General features: G+C 33.6%; 2 protein-coding genes across 2 annotated transcripts in view; one reads left to right on the top strand and one right to left on the bottom strand.

Moving 5' to 3' along the window:
• The window catches only part of LOC125820192 (phosphopantothenate--cysteine ligase 2-like), a 429,006-nt gene that overhangs the window by 190,699 nt on the left and 214,836 nt on the right, over positions 1-23,471 (bottom strand). The gene's annotated exons all lie outside the window — the stretch shown is intronic.
• On the top strand, positions 8,301-23,088 carry LOC125820160 (acetyl-CoA carboxylase 1-like). The gene is made up of 32 exons (XM_049499584.1): positions 8,301-8,552; positions 9,344-9,729; positions 9,904-10,110; positions 10,191-10,352; positions 10,520-10,612; positions 10,712-10,807; positions 10,975-11,148; positions 11,387-11,480; positions 11,569-11,756; positions 11,975-12,025; positions 12,104-12,143; positions 13,230-13,354; positions 13,439-13,555; positions 13,658-13,732; positions 13,822-13,878; positions 14,350-14,454; positions 14,637-14,723; positions 14,808-14,999; positions 15,069-15,257; positions 15,394-15,504; positions 15,599-15,685; positions 15,791-15,967; positions 16,679-16,756; positions 16,849-16,971; positions 17,516-17,785; positions 17,894-18,234; positions 18,731-18,968; positions 19,087-19,439; positions 19,518-19,731; positions 20,079-20,258; positions 20,343-22,490; positions 22,591-23,088. The coding sequence occupies exons 2-32, from the start codon at positions 9,355-9,357 to the stop codon at positions 22,645-22,647; spliced, it is 6,804 nt and encodes a 2,267-aa protein (XP_049355541.1). The 5' UTR covers positions 8,301-8,552; positions 9,344-9,354; the 3' UTR covers positions 22,648-23,088.

The following is a 23,471-nucleotide window of genomic DNA, read 5'->3' as shown; positions in this document are numbered from 1 at the left end:
GTCAAACACTTCTTAACTCATTTCTAGTTATTTTTGACTTGTTTTAAGTTATTTTTATATTTATGAAACACTTTCAAAAGTCAAAAATTGATTTAAAAGTAGATTCGACCAATTTTGAAGTCTATCTAGACACCCTCTAGTCGTAGTGTAGTGAACCAAATGATTTTATCACACGTTGTTAAGTTAAATCCCGCAATTATATCATTATTGAAATGGGATAAGGGTCTGAAAAATACTCCAACTTTGGTCGGATTTGTTGTTGCAATACTAAACTTTCATGATGACCTATTACCTCCCTAGACTATTTAATACCGTATTTTAAACATACATATTTGCCCACGTGGATATAAAAAATAATGCAAAATTATAAATAGTAATATGTCCACGTGGGCACATATATACCTTTAAAATACACTATTAAATAGTTCAGGGGGTAAAAAATACGGTATTAAATAGTCCGGAGGTAATAGGTCCTCATGAAAGTTTAGTATCGCAACAACAAATCCGACCAAAGTTAGGGTATTTTTCAGACCCTTATCCCTATTGAAATCGAACAAAGATTTCAAAGCGATAATTATTAGAATATTCTTTTGTGGCCAATTTGTTAAAACTACATCACAAAGTTTGACAAAATTATGTACCATAAATACTTGTTGAAATCAAGTTATTTTATAAGTAACTCGTAGACCCCCACAAGTAATTAACAATTACATCTCTTAATCTTTACATTATGATACATAATATTTAATAACCATACATACCATTGAGTAACTAAAAATTTCATAGATTAACACTTGGACAAACGTAAGGACTTACACTACGACAAAAGAGACATTTTATGGCAATATGTTTTCCGTATAATAATAATATTTATTGTCAATATCATTGTATTCAAAACTGCTAAACTCTTTAACGATATTATATAAAATGTTATATTTTCAAATATAATATAACATATGTGTAATTACCGCAAAATCTTTTATTTATTATAAAGTTACTAGCTTTGAAAAAGGGCCAAAGGACAAAGACAATATCCAATGATGCCATGGAAAATATGTTTATAAGAAAAACAAAAATAAAAAAATAAATGCTAATAGTAGTTGAATTTAATTGATGAAAAGAGGTGATGAATGCATGGATAATTCATATACCTAACTCCCAACCACAACCAAACAACCATTCCCCATGCACCTATCTTGTGCCCACTCATTAATCTCCAAGGGTTCGTTTAACACACGGATAGGAGCGGAGCTAGTTGGAGTTCGTGGGTTCGAACGAACGCATTAACTTTCTTGTAGATCCTGTATTTGTATTACAAAATTAAATAATAAATGTATATTAACTTGTGAATCCTCTGACAAAATTGATTGACAACTCAGTGGTAAGGAATAGGCGGTGGAAATGTCTTTCACACTAGTGTTGTGGCCTACTTTTTTTTCTTTTTAAAAGAAAGCATGCAATATTTTTCTCTTTTGTCCTAAAATCTAAAATTAAAACCCGTAAACTCATAATTCTGATTGTGCCTTTGTACGCGGGATAAGATAAATAAGAATATCTTGTAAAATTAGCTATTTTCATTTTTCCTATGTGATAGTAGTATATATAAGAGGATACAATAATTTCAATGGTAATTGCTAATTAATGTTCGTAATTAAATGTGAGATATAATAATTTTATATCTTATTGTCTCATTAAGTGTCATTTTTTTCTCAAAATGAAATACCATCACTTTAATTAGAATTCAAAATTAAAATCGACAATTATTTTGAACAGTAGCCTTAATATTAAAGAAGTATACACAATATTAATCGATTTGCCTTTATTGAATACGTTAACTTAGTACTATTCAATATTTTTTTTTAATGGACATAAATAAACTAAAATGACAATTAATCAGACGGAGGGAATACTTTTTAACTTGTCGATGCAGTCAAAATTTCTTAACCCTTAATCAAATATTTTGAGGTTTAAAGTGATTTTTTACAAAATTCTTTTTTAATTGTTCTAAACTTCATACCGGTCACCTAAACTACATAATTCGTTATGCTTTTTGTATATTTAATTAATGAAAACTACGTTACCCTCAACAACTTTGTAAATGACCATCTGATATTTATATCATTATATATATTAAATTGCATTAATTTATCATGGTCAACTAATTTAATGACATAAAAATATTAAATATATATAAAAATAATAATTCATGTTTAACTAATAATCTCGTCTAGTATATAAAAATATATATGCATACTCAAGGGTGTGACACAATGATCAACAAAATTGATTGAGAACTAAGAACTCTCAAATTCAAATTTCAGCCGAAACAAATCTCATATGTTCTAAGTTCTAACCTTAGTAGACAAAGTTATCTAATAAACTGTAAGATAACGAACATTTGTGAAATTAGTTAAAACTACGTTATCCATCAACTTTCCTAACATATCCCCAAAGAAAAAACTAGTAAAAGTTTGCTTTGTGTATGAATGCCCTATAAATAGAAATAAGTATATTTTATTTGCTAACAAATAAGTTTCTATTATTTGGCAAATATTCATTCCTTGGCAGGTGAAGGGTTGGTCGATTTTACAACCAACTTTTAGTCAAAATACACCTATTTCCCAACAGTCTTTTTGTTTTGAAAAAAGATCATAGAGAAAAAGAAACAAAAAAAACAACAAACAAACAAAAAACATGGTACCAATATCCAGTTTTCTAGAATATGTGAAACTTGAAAATTCTCATTTTTTTTTCACTTTTTGGCATAAATTGTTTAATTGGTCTAGCAAAGGGTTGTTTTTCCAGAACGTGGTCCAATAATTAAGAAAGACACAGAAATATATGCAAATTATTAGAGAATCAAACAATGGATAAAAATGAGTTAAAGTAGATTGTCCGCTCCACGTCCACACACCACGTTAAAAGTACTTAATCTTTAGTGATAATTAATTAAAAATAATTAATAATTTAACTACAGTTAAATATGTTCTTTCAGCTTTCTCTAAATGTCACTAAAACCTATAGTGATATTAGACTAATAACAACTAACTAATGTCGTAAAAGACTTAACACTCGTAAATGGAGAAAGAATAAAAAATAGATCAAATTAGGATACGAACTTCTCTTACAATTTCTTCATTAAACTCTAGTATAAAAGAAATAAAATAATCTTGACGTGGTCTATAGCCAAACTCGAATTCAATAACATCATTGAGTAAAAACAAATTTCCACTTTCTTTCTTTAAGAAACCTTCTTGTAAAGTAGAATATAATGAATTTCAATAGGCAAACAATTAGACAATAAATAAAATAGTTAAAAATCAAAAGTTTATGTCAAATATTATACATATATAAACAAATACAGTATGTTTTTGTTTTTATAACACCATCATCTCACAACACTCAACAATTATGGGACCGTCCTCCCTTATTCTTGAAATTGAATAATTCAATTTTTTTTTACATGCATAATACAATAATAATGATTATTGTCTTTTACTGTACTTATGAAACTTTACGAGGATAATATATATACTGGATAAAACGTCCAAATCATAATTTGAATTTATGGAACATTTTATTCTTTTATTGAACTAGAAAAAGTCATAAGCATCACTACACCCTATCAAGATTTTTCGTTAGTTAATCTCCAATCTTGGCACATATGAGGTATTCTAATAATTTGTGGTCATAAATAAGAACATTTCATTAAGGGTGAAGGCGCAATTAGAATTACCTGTTATAATAAGTAAAAAATAACTATATTATGTAAGAATTATTTACACTGATGATGCATATTATTTAAACTCAAAACAATAGTACTTTACGAAGTATATGAAAAATTAATGACCGTTTACACCAGGCTAATATATGCATATCACTATTATTGTTGATCATCAAAACTAATATACTTATATAAGTGAAATCTAAATCAGCTACCAAATGATCCTTAAAGTTAAGAAGAATAGTAAATAGTTGGTCACCAAAATAATTTTTAATAAATATTTTTCTATATTTTTTTTTGGAACCCTAGGATAACCCGCAGCCGCTACAACCTCTGTCATAGCTTCTGCCCTTCGGGTGAGCACTCTGTGGTGAGCACTGGGTAAACCCCCACTGTGTAATAGCCTACAAATCACACAGGAGATGTAAACCGCACTAGGCAAGCCCTATGCGACAGGCTCGACTCAGAAGACATTGAGGGGGGATCGATCGCGGGTCATCCGTGTGGATAACTACCCTCCAAACCAACTGCGCCATCCCGAAGGACATATAATATAATATATATATTTTTAATATAAAATAATTTATATATTGTCTATATATTTAAATAGTGAATATAATTATTTTTTATCAATCAAGCAAATTTATAACTTACCCTAAAAGAAATAATTTATGATAACAACAAGGGTGAAAAAGAAACCTATTCATATCATAACTAGTGTTTAAATTAAAATTAAATAAGATTACCTTACTAATTTCATCATAACTTATTATCATTTTTTTAAGACTATTTTAAAAAATAATTTTCTTAAGCTGAAGATCTATCAAAAATAAATTCTATTCCATAAAAAATAGATCAAACTCTATTTATGTAATTATACTGAATATTTTTAATTGATTTGTCTTACTTTTTTTTATTATTACTATATATTAGAAGACTCTAAGATTTACTACCATTGTTCCAATAAAATCTTTACAAATGTCCAATACTTACTATATAAAATATATAAGTGGGCCCCACCTCCTTCCACTTAAATAATTTTTTTCAACCTTATCATGGTAAAAGTTGAATTTATTATCCTTTTCATTTAATTTTATATGATATTATTTTTTCTATAAAATCATTATATATGTTTTAATAATTTAAATTTCAAAAACATTATAATTTAACTTTAAAGATTTTATTTTATCAAAATCTTGTACATTGAAATATATAGATATGAATTTAAATTATTTTTAAAATCATATAAAAATTTCAATAACTTCTCAAATTCCATAATATAACACTTAAATACTACATATTATATATTAATTACTATACTATAAATGACTTAAATACTCCATATTATCTATTACAATAATTAACAATTATTTGACAATTTAAATTCTATCAATGCCATATAAATTAGGATAAAAAACCTAACATATAATATTTAAATATATTTAAAAATAATATAAGTAATACTATACATTACAATAATTAACAGCTTAATTATTTAAAACTAATATAAAAAATTTAATTGAGTCTCTAAATTCTATTGGTACCACATAAAATAGATTATATAATAAACATATATTGTTCTCCATATTATCTATTACAATAATTAACAATTATTTGACACTTTAAATTCTATCAATGCCATATAAATTAGGATAAAAAACCTAACATATAATATTTAAATATATTTAAAAATAATATAAGTAATACTATACATTACAATAATTAACAGCTTAATTATTTAAAACTTATATAAAAAATTTAATTGAGTCTCTAAATTCTATTGGTACCACATAAAATAGATTATATAATAAACATATATTGTTTGAAATTGACGAAAAAGAAACAATAAATTACAATAATTAATAAAAAAATAGTCCACTCCAAAAAATCTATCAATTAACAACATATATTGTTTGAAATTGACAAAAAAGAAACTATAAATTACAATAATTAACAAATAAATCTCTCGACTCCAACAAATCTATCAATTAATGCCACATAAATTGGGACATGGCAAATAACATATAGTATTAAAAAATTAGGTTCAAAATGTACTAAAAAATACAATAATTAACAACTTAATATATTAAAGAGACATAAAAAAGGGTTAATATTTAAAATTCTGCATGTGCCACATAAATTAGAACAAATAGAGTAATAAATATTACTTTCAAAATTATGTTAAAAAAAAGTACTACAAATCACAATAGCTAACAATTTAAAATATTTTTAAAATCATATAAAAATTTCAATAACTTCTCAAATTCCATAATATGACATAAATTTTTTTAAAAAGTGTTATAAATCATAATAAATTGTACAATATTTTAACTACTTTAAAAGTATTATAAATTGTAATAAATAATACAACAATTTAAATTACTTATTACTTAAAATTTAACGACTTAAAAATATTTTTTTAAATGTATTAAAATTTTGGTTAATTGTCAAAACTTTACATGTGCCACATAAATTGGGACATGGACAGTCACACATATTTTTTTTTAAAAATTACATTAAAAGTATTCTATCAATTAACAACATATATTGTTTGAAATTGACGAAAAAGAAACTATAAATTACAATAATTAACAAAATAAATCTCTCGACTCCAACAAATCTATCAATTAATGCCACATAAATTGGGACATGGCAAATAACAGATATTATTAAAAAATTAGGTTCAAAATGTACTATAAAATACAATAATTAACAACTTAATATATTAAAGAGACATATAAAAAATGGTTAATATTTGAAATTCTGCATGTGCCACATAAATTAGAACAAATAGAGTAATAAATATTATTTTAAAAATTATGTAAAAAAAAAGTACTACAAATCACAATAGCTAACAATTTAAAATATTTTTAAAATCATATAAAAATTTCAATAACTTCTCAAATTCCATAATATAACACTTAAATACTACATATTATATATTAATTATACTATACTATAAATGACTTAAATACTCCATTTTATCTATTACAATAATTAACAATTATTTGACACTTTAAATTCTATCAATGCCATATAAATTAGGATAAAAAACCTAACATATAATATTTAAATATATTTAAAAATGTTATAAGTAATACTATACATTACAATAATTAACAGCTTAATTATTTAAAACTTATATACAAAATTTAATTGACTCTCTAAATTCTATTGGTACCACATAAAATGGATTATATGATAAACATATATTGTTTGAAATTGACAAAAAAGAAACAATAAATTACAATAATTAATAAAAAAAATAATCGACGAAATTGACGAAAAATAAATTATAAATTACAATAATTAACAAAATAAATCTCTCGACTCCAACAAATCTATCAATTAATGCCACATAAATTGGGACATGGCAAATAACATATATTATTAAAAAATTAGGTTCAAAATGTACTATAAAATACAATAATTAACAACTTAATATATTAAAGAGACATATAAAAAAGGGTTAATATTTGAAATTCTGCATCTGCCACATAAATTAGAACAAATAGATTAATAAATATTATTTTCAAAATTATGTTAAAAAAAGTACTACAAATCACAATAGCTAACAATTTAAAATATTTTTAAAATCATATAAAAATTTCAATAACTTCTCAAATTCCATAATATGACATAAATTTTTTTAAAAAGTGTTATAAATCATAATAAATTGTATAATATTTTAACTACTTTAAAAGTATTATAAATTGTAATAAATAATACAACAATTTAAATTACTTATTACTTAAAATTTAACGACTTAAAAATATTTTTTTAAATGTATTAAAATTTTGGTTAATTGTCAAAACTTTACATGTGCCACATAAATTGGGACATGGAGAGTCACACATATTTTTTTTAAAAAAATTACATTAAAAGTATTCTATCAATTAACAACATATATTGTTTGAAATTGACGGAAAAAAAACTATAAATTACAATAATTAACAAAATAAATCTCTCGACTCCAACAAATCTATCAATTAATGTCACATAAATTGGGACATGGCAAATAATATATATTATTAAAAAATTAGGTTCAAAATGTACAATAAAATACAATAATTAACAACTTAATATATTAAAGAGACATATAAAAAATGCTTAATATTTAAAATTCTGCGTGTGCCACATAAATTAGAACAAACAGAGTAATAAATATTTTTTTCAAAATTATGTTAAAAAAAAATACTACAAATCACAATAGCTAAAAATTTAAAATATTTTTAAAATCATATAAAAATTTCAATAACTTCTCAAATTCCATAATATGACATAAATTAAAATAAAATAAAAAATATATATTGGGCCCCGTGCTGGCACGGGGTCCTATATCTAGTATATTTAATAATTCTTCAATTTCAAATATCTCACTTAATAACTTAATTTTCATCTTTAGCACCAATTTTTTAAAATGTTTTTTCATAAATAAATTTTTTTGTGGGGGGGGTGGGGAGGCAGGCACCACGTGCTACTAGTCATGAAAGATGAGAGTTCATATTTAAGAACTCCCAACTAATCCAAACCAAACAATGAACCAAAATTTAATTCCAATTTTTTTCTTCTTCTTCTTGTAGACTTTTTTAGCAAATATAAACAACCATTTATACTTCAGATTCACATTGTTCTCTCGACTGTTTTGCCCCCCTTTTCAATTCTTGAACCATAATGCTTCATACACTCCAATCAGATTGAAAAAAAAGTGATCTTTCTCTTAAAAGATTGAAACTTTCTTGAAATTTTTGACGCCCACTTTGTATTTCTTCTCAATTTGGACATTTCTTCACTGTTTCTGTGTGAATTTTCTGTTTTTGCGAAAAGGGTATGTATATTTTGCACTCAAATCAAACTGGGAATGTTGAAATTTTACTGCAGAACTGTGTAAACTGTAAAGACGCCTCTTTTGGCTTTGTAATTTGTTAAATATGTGTACTTGTTATTTTCTTCTGTTTCCTTTTTTCTCTTTTGAATTGTCTGTGTTGTTAAGTGTATATATTTTCAGTTTGATTTGGTATTTGATTAGTTGACATAGCAAAACCTGTACTCTTGTAATAGAAATAGAAAAAGATCATTTATTTTGGGTTGGGGGGGGGGGGTGGGGGGTTGGACTGCTATTTACTATGAATTCTGTGATCATAATCTAGTTCACATATTGCTCGGAAGGGTGTGGCCTAGTAGTGGTTAGTGAAGTGGGGTCGAGAACCATGGGTATTTGGTTCAAATCCCAATGGAGACAAAAAAAATAGGTGATTTCTGCCCACCTGTCCTAGCCTTGGTGGACAAGTATCAGTTAGAATTAGTTGAGGTGCGCGCAAGGTGATCCAGGCATAAAAAAAGAAAATAAAAAGAAATCTAGTTCACATATTGTTGGTTTTGTAATAAAGGTTCTTACTTGGTGAGGTTGCTCTAATACATTTGATTTTCTGTGAACTTAAGTAACTTAGTTTTTGTCCTAATAAGGCTCAAGTTACCTAGTTTTGTCACTTAAAAAGTTGGACTATGCAATAAGAGATCAAAGAGTAGTGGTTGGTCACTTGTCTCTAAATTATGTTTTTATTGCAGCCAAAAGCAGCCCCTTTTGAAATGTAAAGTTACATTTACTCTTTGTTTCAGGAAGTAACAACATGTCGGAATCTCAAAGGAGGCCAGCGGTGATTGGGATCAGGAGTGGAAACGGGCACATCAATGGTGCACTTCCATTGAGGTCTCCAATTTCTAGAGCTGAAGTTGCTGAGTTCTGTCATGCCCTTGGCGGGAAACGGCCTATTAATAGCATCTTAATTGCAAACAACGGTATGGCAGCTGTGAAGTTTATACGTAGTATTAGGACGTGGGCGTATGAGACATTTGGTTCAGAGAAGGCAATTTTGTTGGTTGCAATGGCTACGCCTGAGGACATGAGGATAAATGCAGAACACATTAGAATAGCTGATCAGTTTGTAGAAGTTCCTGGTGGGACGAATAACAACAACTATGCTAATGTGCAGCTCATTCTGGAGGTTTGTAAATATCTTTTTAAGCCAATGAGAACAATTTGTCTCAGGATAGCTTGATATTGCATGTGCATCTGGTTGTACCTGTTTACATTTTAAAACCTTCTTGTAATGGGACCAGGGATCGATGCGAAAAGCAAAAAGCAAATAGTTATACACAGTGTACTTTCTTTTGTGTAGATGGCAGAGATGACTCGTGTCGATGCAGTTTGGCCTGGTTGGGGTCATGCATCAGAAAACCCTGAACTGCCCGATGCATTGGATGCAAAGGGGATCATATTTCTTGGGCCACCAGCTAAATCAATGGCAGCACTAGGAGACAAGATTGGTTCATCTTTGATTGCTCAAGCTGCAGAAGTACCCACCCTTCCGTGGAGTGGCTCCCATGTAAGTCTTTATTATCATTCTTCTCTATTAGTCTCATAGTGTTCAGTCTGCATCTAATGGACATTTCGTCAATCACACAGGTCAAAGTTCCTCCAGAAAGCTCTTTGGTTTGTATCTCAGATGAAATATATGCTAAAGCATGCGTTTACACGACGGAAGAAGCAATTGCTAGTTGTCAAGTAGTAGGTTACCCGGCTATGATCAAGGCATCCTGGGGTGGTGGTGGTAAAGGCATAAGAAAGGTCTGCCTTTTTGTATACTAGCACAGCGAGTAGTGTAAATAACAATGTTAATTTGATATATTCTTGCAAAAAAGGAAAGGTAGAATGAAAGAAATGAAAATACTAGTGGAATATACAAGATATTGATTCAACCTAACTCCATGGCTCTTGTTACTTGATCATTCCAGGTACATAATGATGACGAAGTTAGGGCACTATTCAAGCAAGTTCAGGGTGAAGTTCCTGGCTCTCCAATATTTATAATGAAAGTTGCTTCTCAGGTTCAGCCATCTTCTTTCTTGTTTGATCTTAGTGCTCGAACATATCTTTGGAGAGAATATTTTTAACATTAGATTTTTTTTTTCTTTTTAAATAACTAGAGTCGGCATCTAGAAGTCCAGTTACTATGTGATCAATATGGCAATGTTGCAGCTTTGCACAGCCGTGATTGTAGTGTTCAAAGGCGACACCAAAAGGTTAGTTTGTATTTAACTTGTGATTATTTTTAGATGAATTATAAAGACAATGCTTATCTTCTTCTATTTGCAATGTTGAGGCAAATAGCAGAGCTTATGTAAGGCAGCCAAGGATAGACATCAGTGAAACGTCATCACTAATGTGTCTTAATTTTCTTGAAACTTAGATAATTGAAGAGGGGCCAATTACAGTCGCTCCACTAGACACAGTGAAAAAACTTGAGCAGGCTGCTAGAAGACTGGCCAAATGTGTCAATTACGTTGGAGCTGCCACTGTTGAGTATCTTTACAGTATGGACACTGGAGAGTACTATTTCTTGGAACTCAACCCTCGGTTACAGGTTGGTGATAGCCATCTGCTTGAGTGTGCACCTGAGTCCAAATCTTTTTGTTCACCATATTGAGGAAGGGATTGATCAAATTTTTTTTTTATTTGTCTCATGTGTGTTTAAAGCCAAAGCATTAATAGTCAAGAATTAATTTGATGTTGATTCTTATTGTAAAACATTTTTCTGATCGTGATCACCTCCAATGATATGGAACTTTTTTATTTAAGTTACATCTTTCTCATTCTATTAGGTTGAACACCCTGTAACTGAATGGATAGCAGAAATAAATCTGCCAGCAGCTCAAGTTGCTGTTGGCATGGGGATTCCTCTCTGGCAAATTCCAGGTTTTGTACCACATGTCACTCTTCTTGGCTTAAGATGTTTGGGTTTCTCCTTCCCCTTTTTCTAATCGTTCTTCTTTGATTCTATTAGAAATACGGCGGTTCTATGGAATGGAACATGGTGCGGGATATGATGCTTGGAGAAAAACATCTATTGTTGCAACACCATTTGATTTTGACAAGGCTGAATCGACAAGGCCAAAAGGTCATTGTGTGGCTGTGCGTGTAACAAGTGAGGATCCCGATGATGGTTTTAAGCCTACCAGTGGTAAAGTACAGGTAAATTTATCTTCTGAAAAGTTTCACTTTCCATTTCTAATCCAGTGCTTTTAGGCTATGTTGTTCAGACTCTTCAAAAATGTTTACGGGTGCATGCCGGATCCTCCAAAAGTAGTGTATTTTTGGAGGATCTGACACAGGTGCTGCAACATCTTTGGAGAGTCCGAGCAACATAACTTTTAGGTTGAATGATTGTTAATTTACATTTCATAATGTAGGAGCTGAGTTTTAAGAGCAAACCGAATGTGTGGGCATACTTCTCTGTCAAGGTACACATAAATTAGATGGAAATAGAATGTTGGGGTGTTTGAATTGTTGCAAAGCGTAATAATCCTCTTTCCTTGCAGTCTGGCGGTGGTATTCATGAATTTTCAGACTCTCAGTTTGGTAAGCTGAACTTTAATCATACAGCACTATTTCTCTCTGACTTATCTTGAATTTTCAGCTGAAAAGTTAAGTACTCCCTTTCAATTCATTTGTCTTACTTTACTTTCCTTGTTAGTCTGTTTTAAAAAGAATGCTTCTTTCCCTTTTTGACAACTTTTTAATCTCAACTTTCTACATGACATGTTTATGACCACAAGATTAAAGGATATTTTGGTACATTCTACGTATCTTTAGTTTAAGACCACAATATTTAAAAGTTTTCTTTACTTTCTTAAACTCCGTGCCAAGTCAAAACCAGGAAAACAATTTGAAATGGAGGGAGAAATTATTTTTAATATCAACCTAGAATATTCAGCTTCAATTAGGAAGTTGCTTCCTGTTTTGGGTCCACCAATGGTATGACTCAACTTTGTAAAAGATTATAACCTTTTTTCTCCTCATAGCTGAAAAGAAAAATCATTTTTTAATTCCTTTTTTTTTCTTGGGAAACTCACCTCATTCTATTCATGGATGAAAGCATACTTTAGAAGTATACATTACATTAGAACTAAAGGTTCCTGTATGACTGAATGGTAAAAGTTCCTTCGCATCTCTAGCTGTGATGCAGTTTCACCAGTAAAGCACGCATACATCATTTTCTTTTTAATTCGAGTACTAGTTAAAGAATAGCTAATAAGGAAACTGCTTCCTAACGCCAAGCTAATTTGAAACATCAAATGTAGGTGTTTGGGTTTGTGTCAGCCCATGCAGATTTGCATGACATTTCTGCTAATCTTGACTTTTCTGTGTATGTGCGTGTGTGTGCCTTTAGGAGATTTGCAACAGTGATTATGGTGATAGCTTATTACTGGATTTGCTTCATTTTTAAGCCGACTTCTATTCTGGTTCTTCCTATAATTTTTTGACAATGTTATCAAACATTGGCTGGATTTTTTTTTTTTTGTAATTTCTTATGGAAAATGTTTCCACATATTCTATCAGTTTCAGATGTCATACCTTGTATTTCAGAATACAAATGCCTGACAAAGAAAATTCTAAAATTGTGTCTAACCTGTTGAATTTATGGACTTCTATATCTTAATGCAGGACATGTTTTTGCATTTGGAGAGTCCAGACCCCTGGCCATTGCAAACATGGTTCTCGGACTAAAGGAAATCCAGATCCGAGGAGAGATTCGAACTAATGTTGATTACACGATTGATCTATTGCATGTAAGTCTCAGATTAAAAAAATTCATTACCAACTAACTCCATTCAAGTGTAATTTCTCTGCATTAAGTTAGGCATTTTCTGCAGGCTTCAGATTATAGAGAAAATAAGATACACACTGGCTGGTTGGACAGTAGAATTGCTATGAGGGTTAGAGCAGAAAGACCTCCTTGGTATCTTTCTGTAGTTGGAGGAGCTCTTTATGTAAGTTACTCATTTCATAACTGATGGTTTGTAAAGATATATCTTGGGAATTTACTTGCAAAATTAATACCAGTACACCGTGTTTTCACTTGTCAAACTCAGAAAGCTTCTGCAAGTGGTGCGGCTGTGGTTTCTGAATATATTGGTTATCTTGAAAAGGGACAAATTCCACCCAAGGTAATCATTCTTAGAATGTTTGTCCTGGTCTGAATCTTACATTTTCTCCATCTCTTTATTGGAATAACCTGTCATCCATCTATGTGCAGCATATATCCCTTGTGAACTCTCAAGTCTCACTTAACATTGAAGGGAGCAAGTACACAGTAAGTAGGATGCTGTACTCACTTCATTCTATATATTGTTGCCGCTGGTTTTGGTGGTATGAGTGGAGAAGGGAAAAGTTAGCTAATTCTGTTCAACTACCTCTGCAAGAAAGTTGTTTCAATTATCACCTTATTTTTGTGCTTCGATTATCGCATTATTTTGTTGGCATTGCTGTTCTTTCCTTGTATGTTGTGTGCTGCTCCCTTGTCATATTATTTCGTTGTTACTGCCTCATTTCTGTACTTTTTTTTCCGAACTGCTTGGAAATACTTTATTTTAAGCTGAGGGTCTATTGGAAACAACCTCTCTATCTCTACGAGGTAGGGGTAAGGTCTGCGTACACTCTACCTTCCCCAGATCCCACTTGTGGGATTACACTGGGTATGTTGTTGTTGCTGTTTTCAGATCTTCTTTCCTGATTCTGTTACATGGACTGTTTGCAACTCACTAATTTGTTGGTTGTCTCTTAGCTTAATATGGTGAGGGGAGGACCAGGAAGCTACAGGTTGAGGATGAATGAATCAGAGATCGAAGCAGAGATACATACTCTGCGTGACGGAGGACTGTTGATGCAGGCAATAATCAATTACCCTGCAACTTTTCTATGTACCCTTTAATCAGAAACTGAACTATTTTCTATAGTATCCATAGTGTTTTATGTTGTGTATAATTTGTGAAAATGATGTGCGGAAAAGACTGATTTATTCCTTTCACATTCAAACTTATATATACATCTCAGTTCCTTTAATCACTGCAGCTGGACGGAAACAGTCATGTAATATATGCAGAGGAGGAAGCAGCTGGAACTCGCCTTCTAATTGATGGAAGAACTTGCTTGCTACAGGTATCAATAATTGTTCAGTTACCAATATATTTTATTTATGTAGGAACTGGCACCTTCTTATCATATAATATTCGTTGATTCCAGAATGATCATGATCCATCAAAGTTAGTTGCTGAGACACCCTGCAAACTTCTGAGATATTTGATGTCTGATGGTAGTCATGTTGATGCTGACACACCTTATGCAGAGGTAGAGGTGATGAAGATGTGCATGCCCCTTCTTTCACCTGCTTCAGGAGTTATCCATTTTAAGATGTCTGAAGGTCAAGCAATGCAGGTAACGTGTTTGCAAACAAAGCATATATTTCTCTCGTCTGCATCAACTTAAACATAAATTTGTGTGTAGGCTGGTGAGCTCATAGCATCACTTGATTTAGATGACCCTTCTGCTGTTAGAAAAGCTGAGCCTTTTCTTGGAAGCTTTCCTGTTTTGGGACCTCCAACTGCTATATCTGGAAAAGTCCATCAGAGATGTGCTGCAAGTCTGAATGCAGCAAGGATGATACTTGCCGGATATGACCATAATGTTGATGATGTAAGTAATTTCATATAAAGATTTGAAGTTGATGGTAGAACGTAATTGGTTGTGGAACATCTTTTCATCTGAATAGTAATGTAAAAAACATTTTACCCAATACACGATTTAACACAACTTAATCTTCCAATACCAGGTGGTTCATAACTTGCTAAGTTGCTTGGACAGTCCTGAGCTTCCATTTCTACAGTGGCAAGAATGCATATCTGTGCTGGCAACACGACTTCCGAAGGACCTCAGATTAGATGTAAATGATTGGATAATGATTTTTTCCCTCTGTTGTTGGAAAGTAGTAGTTCTCCAGCTCAATGAATGTTTTGCTTTATGTGTTCTTGTTGCAGTTGGAAGCAAAATTTAAGGAATATGAGGGAATTTCCAGCTTGCCAACTGTTGACTTCCCTGCCAGAATTCTTAGAGGTGTTCTTGAGGTGAGTCTTTTACTACATCTTCTTCTTATTTCACACTAATTTTTGTTGTTTTTTCTTTATTTAGTTCAAGCACTATATCTTCTAACGTTGATTTATTTACTTTAGACTCACCTAAGAACCTGCTCAGAAAAAGAAAAAGGAGCTCAGGAAAGACTAGTTGAACCTTTGATGAGTCTCGTCAAGTCTTATGAGGGTGGAAGAGAGAGTCATGCCCGTGGTATCGTCCATTCCCTTTTTGAAGAGTATCTATCGGTTGAAGAATTGTTTAGTGACAATCTCCAGGTTAGTTTGTCTTCAAACAATTATTTTACGATAATCATCCTCTGCATGACTACATATCTAAGTTTGGGCACCTTTAATATACTTCAGCATCTGCACTTAAATAGAAGTATAGAAATATTTTAACCATTATATAATATGAGGATTTAGAGTACTCATAGTGAGGTACTAGAGATGTAAATTAACAAAAAACGTAATTTTTCTGACTTATTCACTCTTAATCCTTTCCAATTTCTTTATCAAAATTTTCTTATTATTAGTATGGTAAACATTCCCTAAATTGTTTCTAACAAAGCAGCCCCTTATTATTCATAGACCATGATTTTTTCCTAAAATGATTTGGATTTACATTGTAGATCATATATGCATTCTCATATTATTTATTTTATGTTACCATAAGCATCTATTTTGTTTAAAATTTTTTTGGCCATTCATCTCTATGGAAAGCCTCAAGATCATTTGAATTATCAAATTTTACTTGCTATTGCATGTCTTCTGTTTTATGATGTTGTCGGTATGAACATGCATACGCTGTGATATCATACCTTGATTTCTGGGTGATGTATCAGCTCTGTCATGTCAGTAACTTTACTCTTCCATTTTTTGTTACTCGTTGAGATATTCAGTAATCTACAACTGCAAAATGGAAGGGAGTTGGAACACCACATTAATTCAACTGATATTTGATTCAGTTCTGATGTCTTCCTATTTCAGGCTGATGTGATTGAACGTCTCCGGCTTCAATATAAGAAAGATCTCCTGAAGGTTCTCGACATAGTGCTATCTCATCAGGTATAAGCTAATTATTCATGTGTTGACTTTCCTTTCTTCTAATGTTGTTTAAGCTGGAAAATATCCAGTACCAATAGTGTGTTATTTTACAGGGTGTTAAACGTAAAAACAAGCTTATACTTAGTCTGATGGAGCAACTGGTATATCCCAATCCTGCAGCATACAGGGAAAAACTTATCCGTTTCTCACAACTCAACCATACAAATTATTCCGAGGTTGGTATTGCATATGTTCTTCGATTAAGAGATTGGTACTTCATACTTATGCTTGTCGAAATTTGAGAAACCATATTGTTCGTACCCATACCTTTGACTTACAATGTTGATATTAAGAAGATCTCTAAGATCAACACTAGAAGCAACTGCTCTTGTCCTTTTCTCCTTGGTTCCTGATATCGTGCGGACTTTTTTAGTTGCTACGGAGTTTTTGTAATGCCAGCCATTTATCATTGTTTAAGTGGAACACAATGGATAGTGAGACCTGAGAATTAACATTGGTGGATCCAAAATTTAAACTTGATGTGTTCAGTCTTTAAGGTTCTTAGCGCATGCGCTTGCTCTCCTTGGGGACCATGTAGTCCGAATCCTCCATCACATCCTTCTGGCCTCTCTCTCTCAACCATTAGATACCGTTCTCGACAATCATCTAGTATGATGATTATTTGACAAGATTGTTTGATTCTCATGATGTATTATTAAATATATAGGTAACACTAAACCACTTAAACAGAATTTCTAAGTCTTGATTTGGATTTTACAGTTGGCACTGAAGGCCAGTCAGCTCCTCGAACAAACTAAACTGAGTGAATTACGTTCAAGTATTGCCAGAAGTCTTTCTGAGCTAGAGATGTTCACTGAAGAAGGTGACACTATGGATACTCCTAAGAGGAAAAGTGCCATTAATGAAAGAATGGAAGCTCTAGTGAGTGCTCCTTTAGCAGTCGAAGATGCACTTGTAGGCCTTTTTGATCATGGTGATCACACCCTTCAGAGGCGAGTTGTGGAGACCTATGTTCGTAGACTCTATCAGGTATTGTATTCAAAGACGTAGTATTACTTGTTTTGGTTGAATTTTTGGCGCACCTGTAGTTAAGAAATATTTATAGTTTCTTTATCTGACTTTTTATATCTACTCTAGCCTTACCTCATTCAAGGGAGTGTGAGGATGCAGTGGCACAGATCTGGACTAATAGCTACGTGGCAATTTTTGGAAGAGCATGTGGAGAGAAAGAGTGGATCTGGAGACAATGGGATGGTAAAACCGTTAGTTGAGAAACACAGTGAGAAAAAATGGGGAGCCATGGTTATTATCAAATCTCTCCAACTCCTGCCAACAGTACTAACTGCTGCATTGAGGGAGACAGCACATGGCTTGCATGCAGAGATGGCAAATGGATCCACTCCACCAGTCAGTCATGGTAATATGCTGCATATTGCATTGGTGGGCATCAACAACCAAATGAGTTTGCTTCAGGATAGGTATTACCATTGTCGATGTTATGGTTTTCACAGCTCACTTTCTACTGCTAAAGTAACTTCTAAATTAGATACTCCCTCCGTTTCAATTTGTTTGTCAGGTTTTGACTTGACACAGAGTTTAAGAAAGTAAATAAGACTTTTGAATCTCGTGGTCTTAAATTAAAGATATGTGAAATGTACCAAAATTCCCTTTAATCTTATGGTCTTAAACATGCCATGTGGAAAGTTGGAATTAAAGAGTTGCCAAAAAAGGAAAGAGACATTTTCTTTTAAAACAGACTAAAACAGAAAGTAAGACAAACAAATTGAAATGGAGGAGTATATGGATAAAAGCATGAGGCATACACGTAGATACCCATTAACAAGTGGTAATAGGATAGACCTTCTTTATCTGGTACGGCTGAATATTTTGCATGTGTATCTGGTCCAATGATGCCAGAAACTGACCTATATCATGTCTTTCCCTTGCTTATCATTGGAATACCATTGTTTGCAGTGGAGATGAAGATCAGGCTCAAGAGAGAATTAACAAGTTAGCCAAAATTTTGAGAGAGAAAGATGTGAGCTCTAGCCTTAAAAGTGCAGGCGTAGAGGTTATCAGTTGCATCATACAGAGAGATGAAGGGAGGGTGCCTATGAGGCATTCCTTTCACTGGTCAGCTGAGAAGCTGTATTATGAGGAGGAGCCTTTACTACGTCATCTGGAGCCTCCTCTATCCATTTACCTTGAATTGGTTTGTATTTTGCTTAACTTCATCTCTTCCTGTTATTTGTGTCTTATATTACCATTGGTGTTATTTTTTTTCCTGGACCATGAGCTGATCTTAGGTTCATATTTCCCCTGGAATACAGGAAAAACTGAAGGTCTATGATAATATAAAGTATACTCCGTCCCGAGACCGTCAGTGGCACCTCTATACTGTTGTAGACAAGCAGAGTCCAATCCAGAGGATGTTTCTCAGAACACTTGTTAGACAATCAACATCAGATGACAGTTTACTAGCGTATCAGGGATTGAATCAGGGAACAACTCATTCCCCTTTGGCTTTGTCTCTCACTTCAAGAAGCATTTTGAGGTCCTTAACATCGGCACTGGAAGAGCTTGAACTCAATCTCCATAATACGACTCTCAAAGCTGACCATGCTCATATGTACTTGTATATTTTACGAGAGCAAGAGATAGCTGATCTGTTACCATACCACAAGTTAGTAACTTGTTTGTCTTCATGCTTTGCTATTTAGGACAAAAGTCGTCAGATGGCTCACTTCATGACTTTTTGCAGGAAGACAGACCTAAATAATGAGAACAAAGAGGCGGAAGTTCAGAAAATCTTAGAAGACCTAGCGCATGAAATTAATGCATCTGTTGGTGTGAAGATGCATAAGTTAGGTGTTTGTGAGTGGGAAGTGAAACTTTGGGTGTCATCTGCAGGAGATGCAACTGGTGCTTGGAGGATTTTGGTTGCAAATGTGACAGGTCACACCTGCATTGTTCATGTAAGTTAAATTTAGCATGTATGTGAAATTTTTTAATGATTTATCTGATCTGAAACTAGCTTGTACTGTATTGGAGAGCACACATCAGCCAGCGTTTGACCTTGGACCACAAATGGTCACTTTCTTTTATCAATTTTCTCCCTTCTATTATCTTTTCTGGTAGAGAGTTTAAAGTTAATCAAGCTTATGATAGAAATGGTGCATAGTACTGTGTTAGCACCATAAAATTTTGGACCGACATATGTTGTTCCATCGTCATGAAATAATTCATTCCAACTTCATGTATTGGTTTTATTCATAGTAAACTATTAACATTGATATCATGCTATTGGAAATTGAACTCTCAGATTTATCGAGAAGTTGAAGATACAAGAAAACAAAGAGTAGTGTATCATTCAGCCATTGGTGATGGTCCTTTGAATGGCATGCCAGTTACAGCACCATATCCACCTTTGGATGCGCTTGACAAGAAACGGCTTTTGGCTCGCAAGAGCAACAGCACGACTTACTGCTATGATTTTCCTCTGGTAAACATCTGAATAAAAGTAGAATTCTGCTGGCTATTACAATCTGAATCAATATCAACATCCTTAAAAAAATCCCTCGTGCAGGCATTTGAAGCAGCATTGGAGAAGTCTTGGGCAAGTCATAATCCTCGAACAGAAAAGCCTAAGGACAAGGTCCTCCTGAAAGTCACAGAGTTAAGTTTTGCTGACAAAGAAGGAAGCTGGGGTACTCCTCTTGTCTCTGTGGTGCGTCAGCCTGGATTCAATGATGTTGGCTTGGTGGCATGGATAATGGAAATGTCTACTCCCGAGTTCCCTATAGGAAGGAAAATTCTTGTTGTGGCAAATGATGTCACCCACATAAATGGATCTTTTGGCCCAAGAGAAGATGCATTTTTCCAAGCAGTGACTGATGTTGCTTGCGCACAGAAAATTCCACTTATTTATTTGGCAGCAAATTCAGGAGCTCGTATTGGTGCAGCTGAGGAGGTAAAGTCTTGCTTCAAAGTTGGATGGTCTGATGAATCAAATCCTGAACGTGGTTTTCAGTATGTATACTTGACTCCTGAGGATCATGAGCGTATTAAATCTTCGGTCATGGCACATGAATTGAAGCTGTCAAATGGTGAAATTCGATGGGTGATAGATACTATTATTGGGAACGAGGATGGCCTAGGTGTTGAGAACTTAAGTGGTAGTGGAGCCATTGCAAGTGCTTATTCTCGGGCATATCATGAAACATTTACCTTGACATATGTAACTGGGAGAACTGTTGGCATAGGTGCTTATCTTGCTCGTCTTGGTATGCGATGTATACAGAGGCTTGATCAGCCAATTATTCTAACAGGTTATTCTGCACTTAACAAACTTTTGGGTAGGGAAGTTTATAGCTCCCACATGCAACTTGGTGGACCTAAAATTATGGCAACTAATGGTGTTGTTCATCTAACTGTCTCTGATGACCTCGAGGGGATATCGGCAATTTTAAATTGGTTGAGCTTCGTTCCACCATATTGTGGTGGTCCACTTCCTATTTCAACTCCTGTGGATCCTCCAGAGAGACCTGTTGAATACTTCCCAGAAACCACATGTGATCCACGCGCAGCCATATCTGGCTTCACAGATGCAAGTGGAAAGTGGTTGGGAGGCATTTTTGACAAGGAGAGCTTCATTGAGACACTGGAAGGCTGGGCAAGGACTGTTGTGACAGGCAGGGCAAAACTTGGAGGAATCCCTGTAGGAATAGTTGCTGTTGAAACCCAAACTATGAAGCAAGTTATCCCTGCGGATCCTGGACAGCTTGATTCTCACGAAAGGGTTGTCCCTCAAGCAGGGCAAGTATGGTTTCCCGACTCTGCAACTAAAACAGCTCAAGCATTGATGGACTTCAATAGAGAGGAGCTGCCCCTTTTCATTCTTGCCAACTGGAGGGGATTTTCAGGTGGACAGAGGGATCTCTTTGAAGGTATCCTTCAGGCAGGATCAACCATTGTTGAGAACCTCAGAACATACAAGCAACCTGTTTTTGTTTACATCCCTATGATGGGTGAACTCCGTGGTGGGGCATGGGTGGTTGTGGACAGTAAGATCAATTCCGACCACATTGAAATGTATGCAGAACGGACAGCCAGGGGAAATGTCCTTGAGCCAGAAGGTATGATTGAAATTAGATTCAGAACAAAAGAACAGCTCGAGTGCATGGGTAGGACTGACCAACAGCTTATCAATCTCAAGTCAAAGCTCAAGGAAGCCAAGACTGCGGGGGTATACGCTAATGTTGATGCCTTAGTGAAGCAAATTAAAACCCGTGAGACACAGCTTTTGCCGGTATACACACAGATAGCTACAAAGTTTGCAGAGTTGCATGATACTTCGTCAAGAATGGCGTCCACGGGGGTGATCCGTAAAATAGTAGATTGGGAAACTTCTCGTTCCTTCTTTTACGGACGTCTGCTTCGAAGAGTTGAGGAGGATATGTTGGTCAAAACTGTGAGGAATGCTGCGGGTGACCAGCTTTCTTACAAATCTGCTATGGATATGGTTAAAAGCTGGTTTTTGGATTCAAAACAAGGCAACGTAGATGCTTGGATCGATGATGAAGCCTTTTTCTCATGGAAGAATGACCCCAAGAACTATGAAGAACAACTACAAGAATTGCGGGTGCAAAAGGTACTACTTCAGCTATCGAAGATTGGTGATTCAACATTGGATTTACATGCCCTACCACAAGGTCTTCTTTCCCTCCTACAGAAGGTTAGCAATCAAAGTCTCTCCTGTAGCATCAACATTTTCATCCATTTTATCTTTACCTGCTTAAGGTGCCTTAATAAAAACTTCATGTTTCCATGTGCAGGTCGAGCCAGCAACACGAGAGCAATTGATCAGTGACCTAAAAAAGGTGCTTAATTAGTCAAGCATCTCGTAACCTGTCAGCAATCATTGTCTTCCATTTGATAAGACAGTTTCCTGCCAACCAGTGCATCCACCTCTTTGGAGAAGCAGCGCGGTTAGCACACAATCTGTACCATGATGAATGATTGTTCTCTCTTCACTGTCGATAATACATTGTAGAAGCCAGGCAGAACCACTGGTTTAAATTTGTCTGGTGGAGTGTAAATATTAGTATCTTGAGAGTGAGCAGGATGTAGTCTTCATTCGTTTGAGCAGAAATATTCTCGGTTCAGCAGGCTCCTATATTGAAATTTCTGCAAACCTGATCACTCTATTATGTATAATTACATTGTCATCTTATAGTCTGTCTAACAATTGGTTAGCCTTGAAATTTATTTATTGAATGAATGTCTGAATAAAATATGAGCTGTAATTTATGCTCCTATTAGTTGCTGATTCAGTACTGAGTTTCTCTTGACCATCCTCTATTTCTCTTTCCCCTATTATTATTTTGTGTTATTCATAGTATTTTTTAATTTTTTTTGGTTTCCCACCCGGTGTCCGGAGCCCACATTGGAGCTTCGACTATATCCGGATCGCGCTTTGCAGGGCTCATTCGAGGGTGGCGCTCCCAATAGAATTTTCTCCAAGTAGGGGTGGAGCAAGAGTGCCAAGTCTTGACAGAACTTTGGTCAATGCCTTAAAATATATTTATGTCTATGTTGGTGGATGAAGTTAAAATCGATTGATTGTCTATCGAAAACAATTTCTCTAGCTTCCAGGGTGGTCTTTAAATGTTTGCCCGTCAAATTGGTGGTCTTTAATGGTTAAACTCCGGGATCT

The sequence above is a fragment of the Solanum verrucosum genome, unplaced genomic scaffold (genome assembly GCF_900185275.1).
Source record: "Solanum verrucosum unplaced genomic scaffold, falcon-dt-bn FXZP01000229.1, whole genome shotgun sequence".
Lineage (NCBI taxonomy): Eukaryota > Viridiplantae > Streptophyta > Magnoliopsida > Solanales > Solanaceae > Solanum > Solanum verrucosum.
This window is presented reverse-complemented; position numbering and strand designations above follow the sequence as displayed.

Bases quoted from the DNA above. Each gene is read 5' to 3' on its own strand.
- LOC125820160 (XM_049499584.1), top strand. From the start codon at position 9,355: ATGTCGGAATCTCAAAGGAGGCCAGCGGTGATTGGGATCAGGAGTGGA. The intron at 10,613-10,711 runs GTTCAGCCATCT...TTAAATAACTAG, and splicing joins TAATGAAAGTTGCTTCTCAG to AGTCGGCATCTAGAAGTCCA. The intron at 19,440-19,517 runs GTTAGTAACTTG...GACTTTTTGCAG, and splicing joins GATCTGTTACCATACCACAA to GAAGACAGACCTAAATAATG.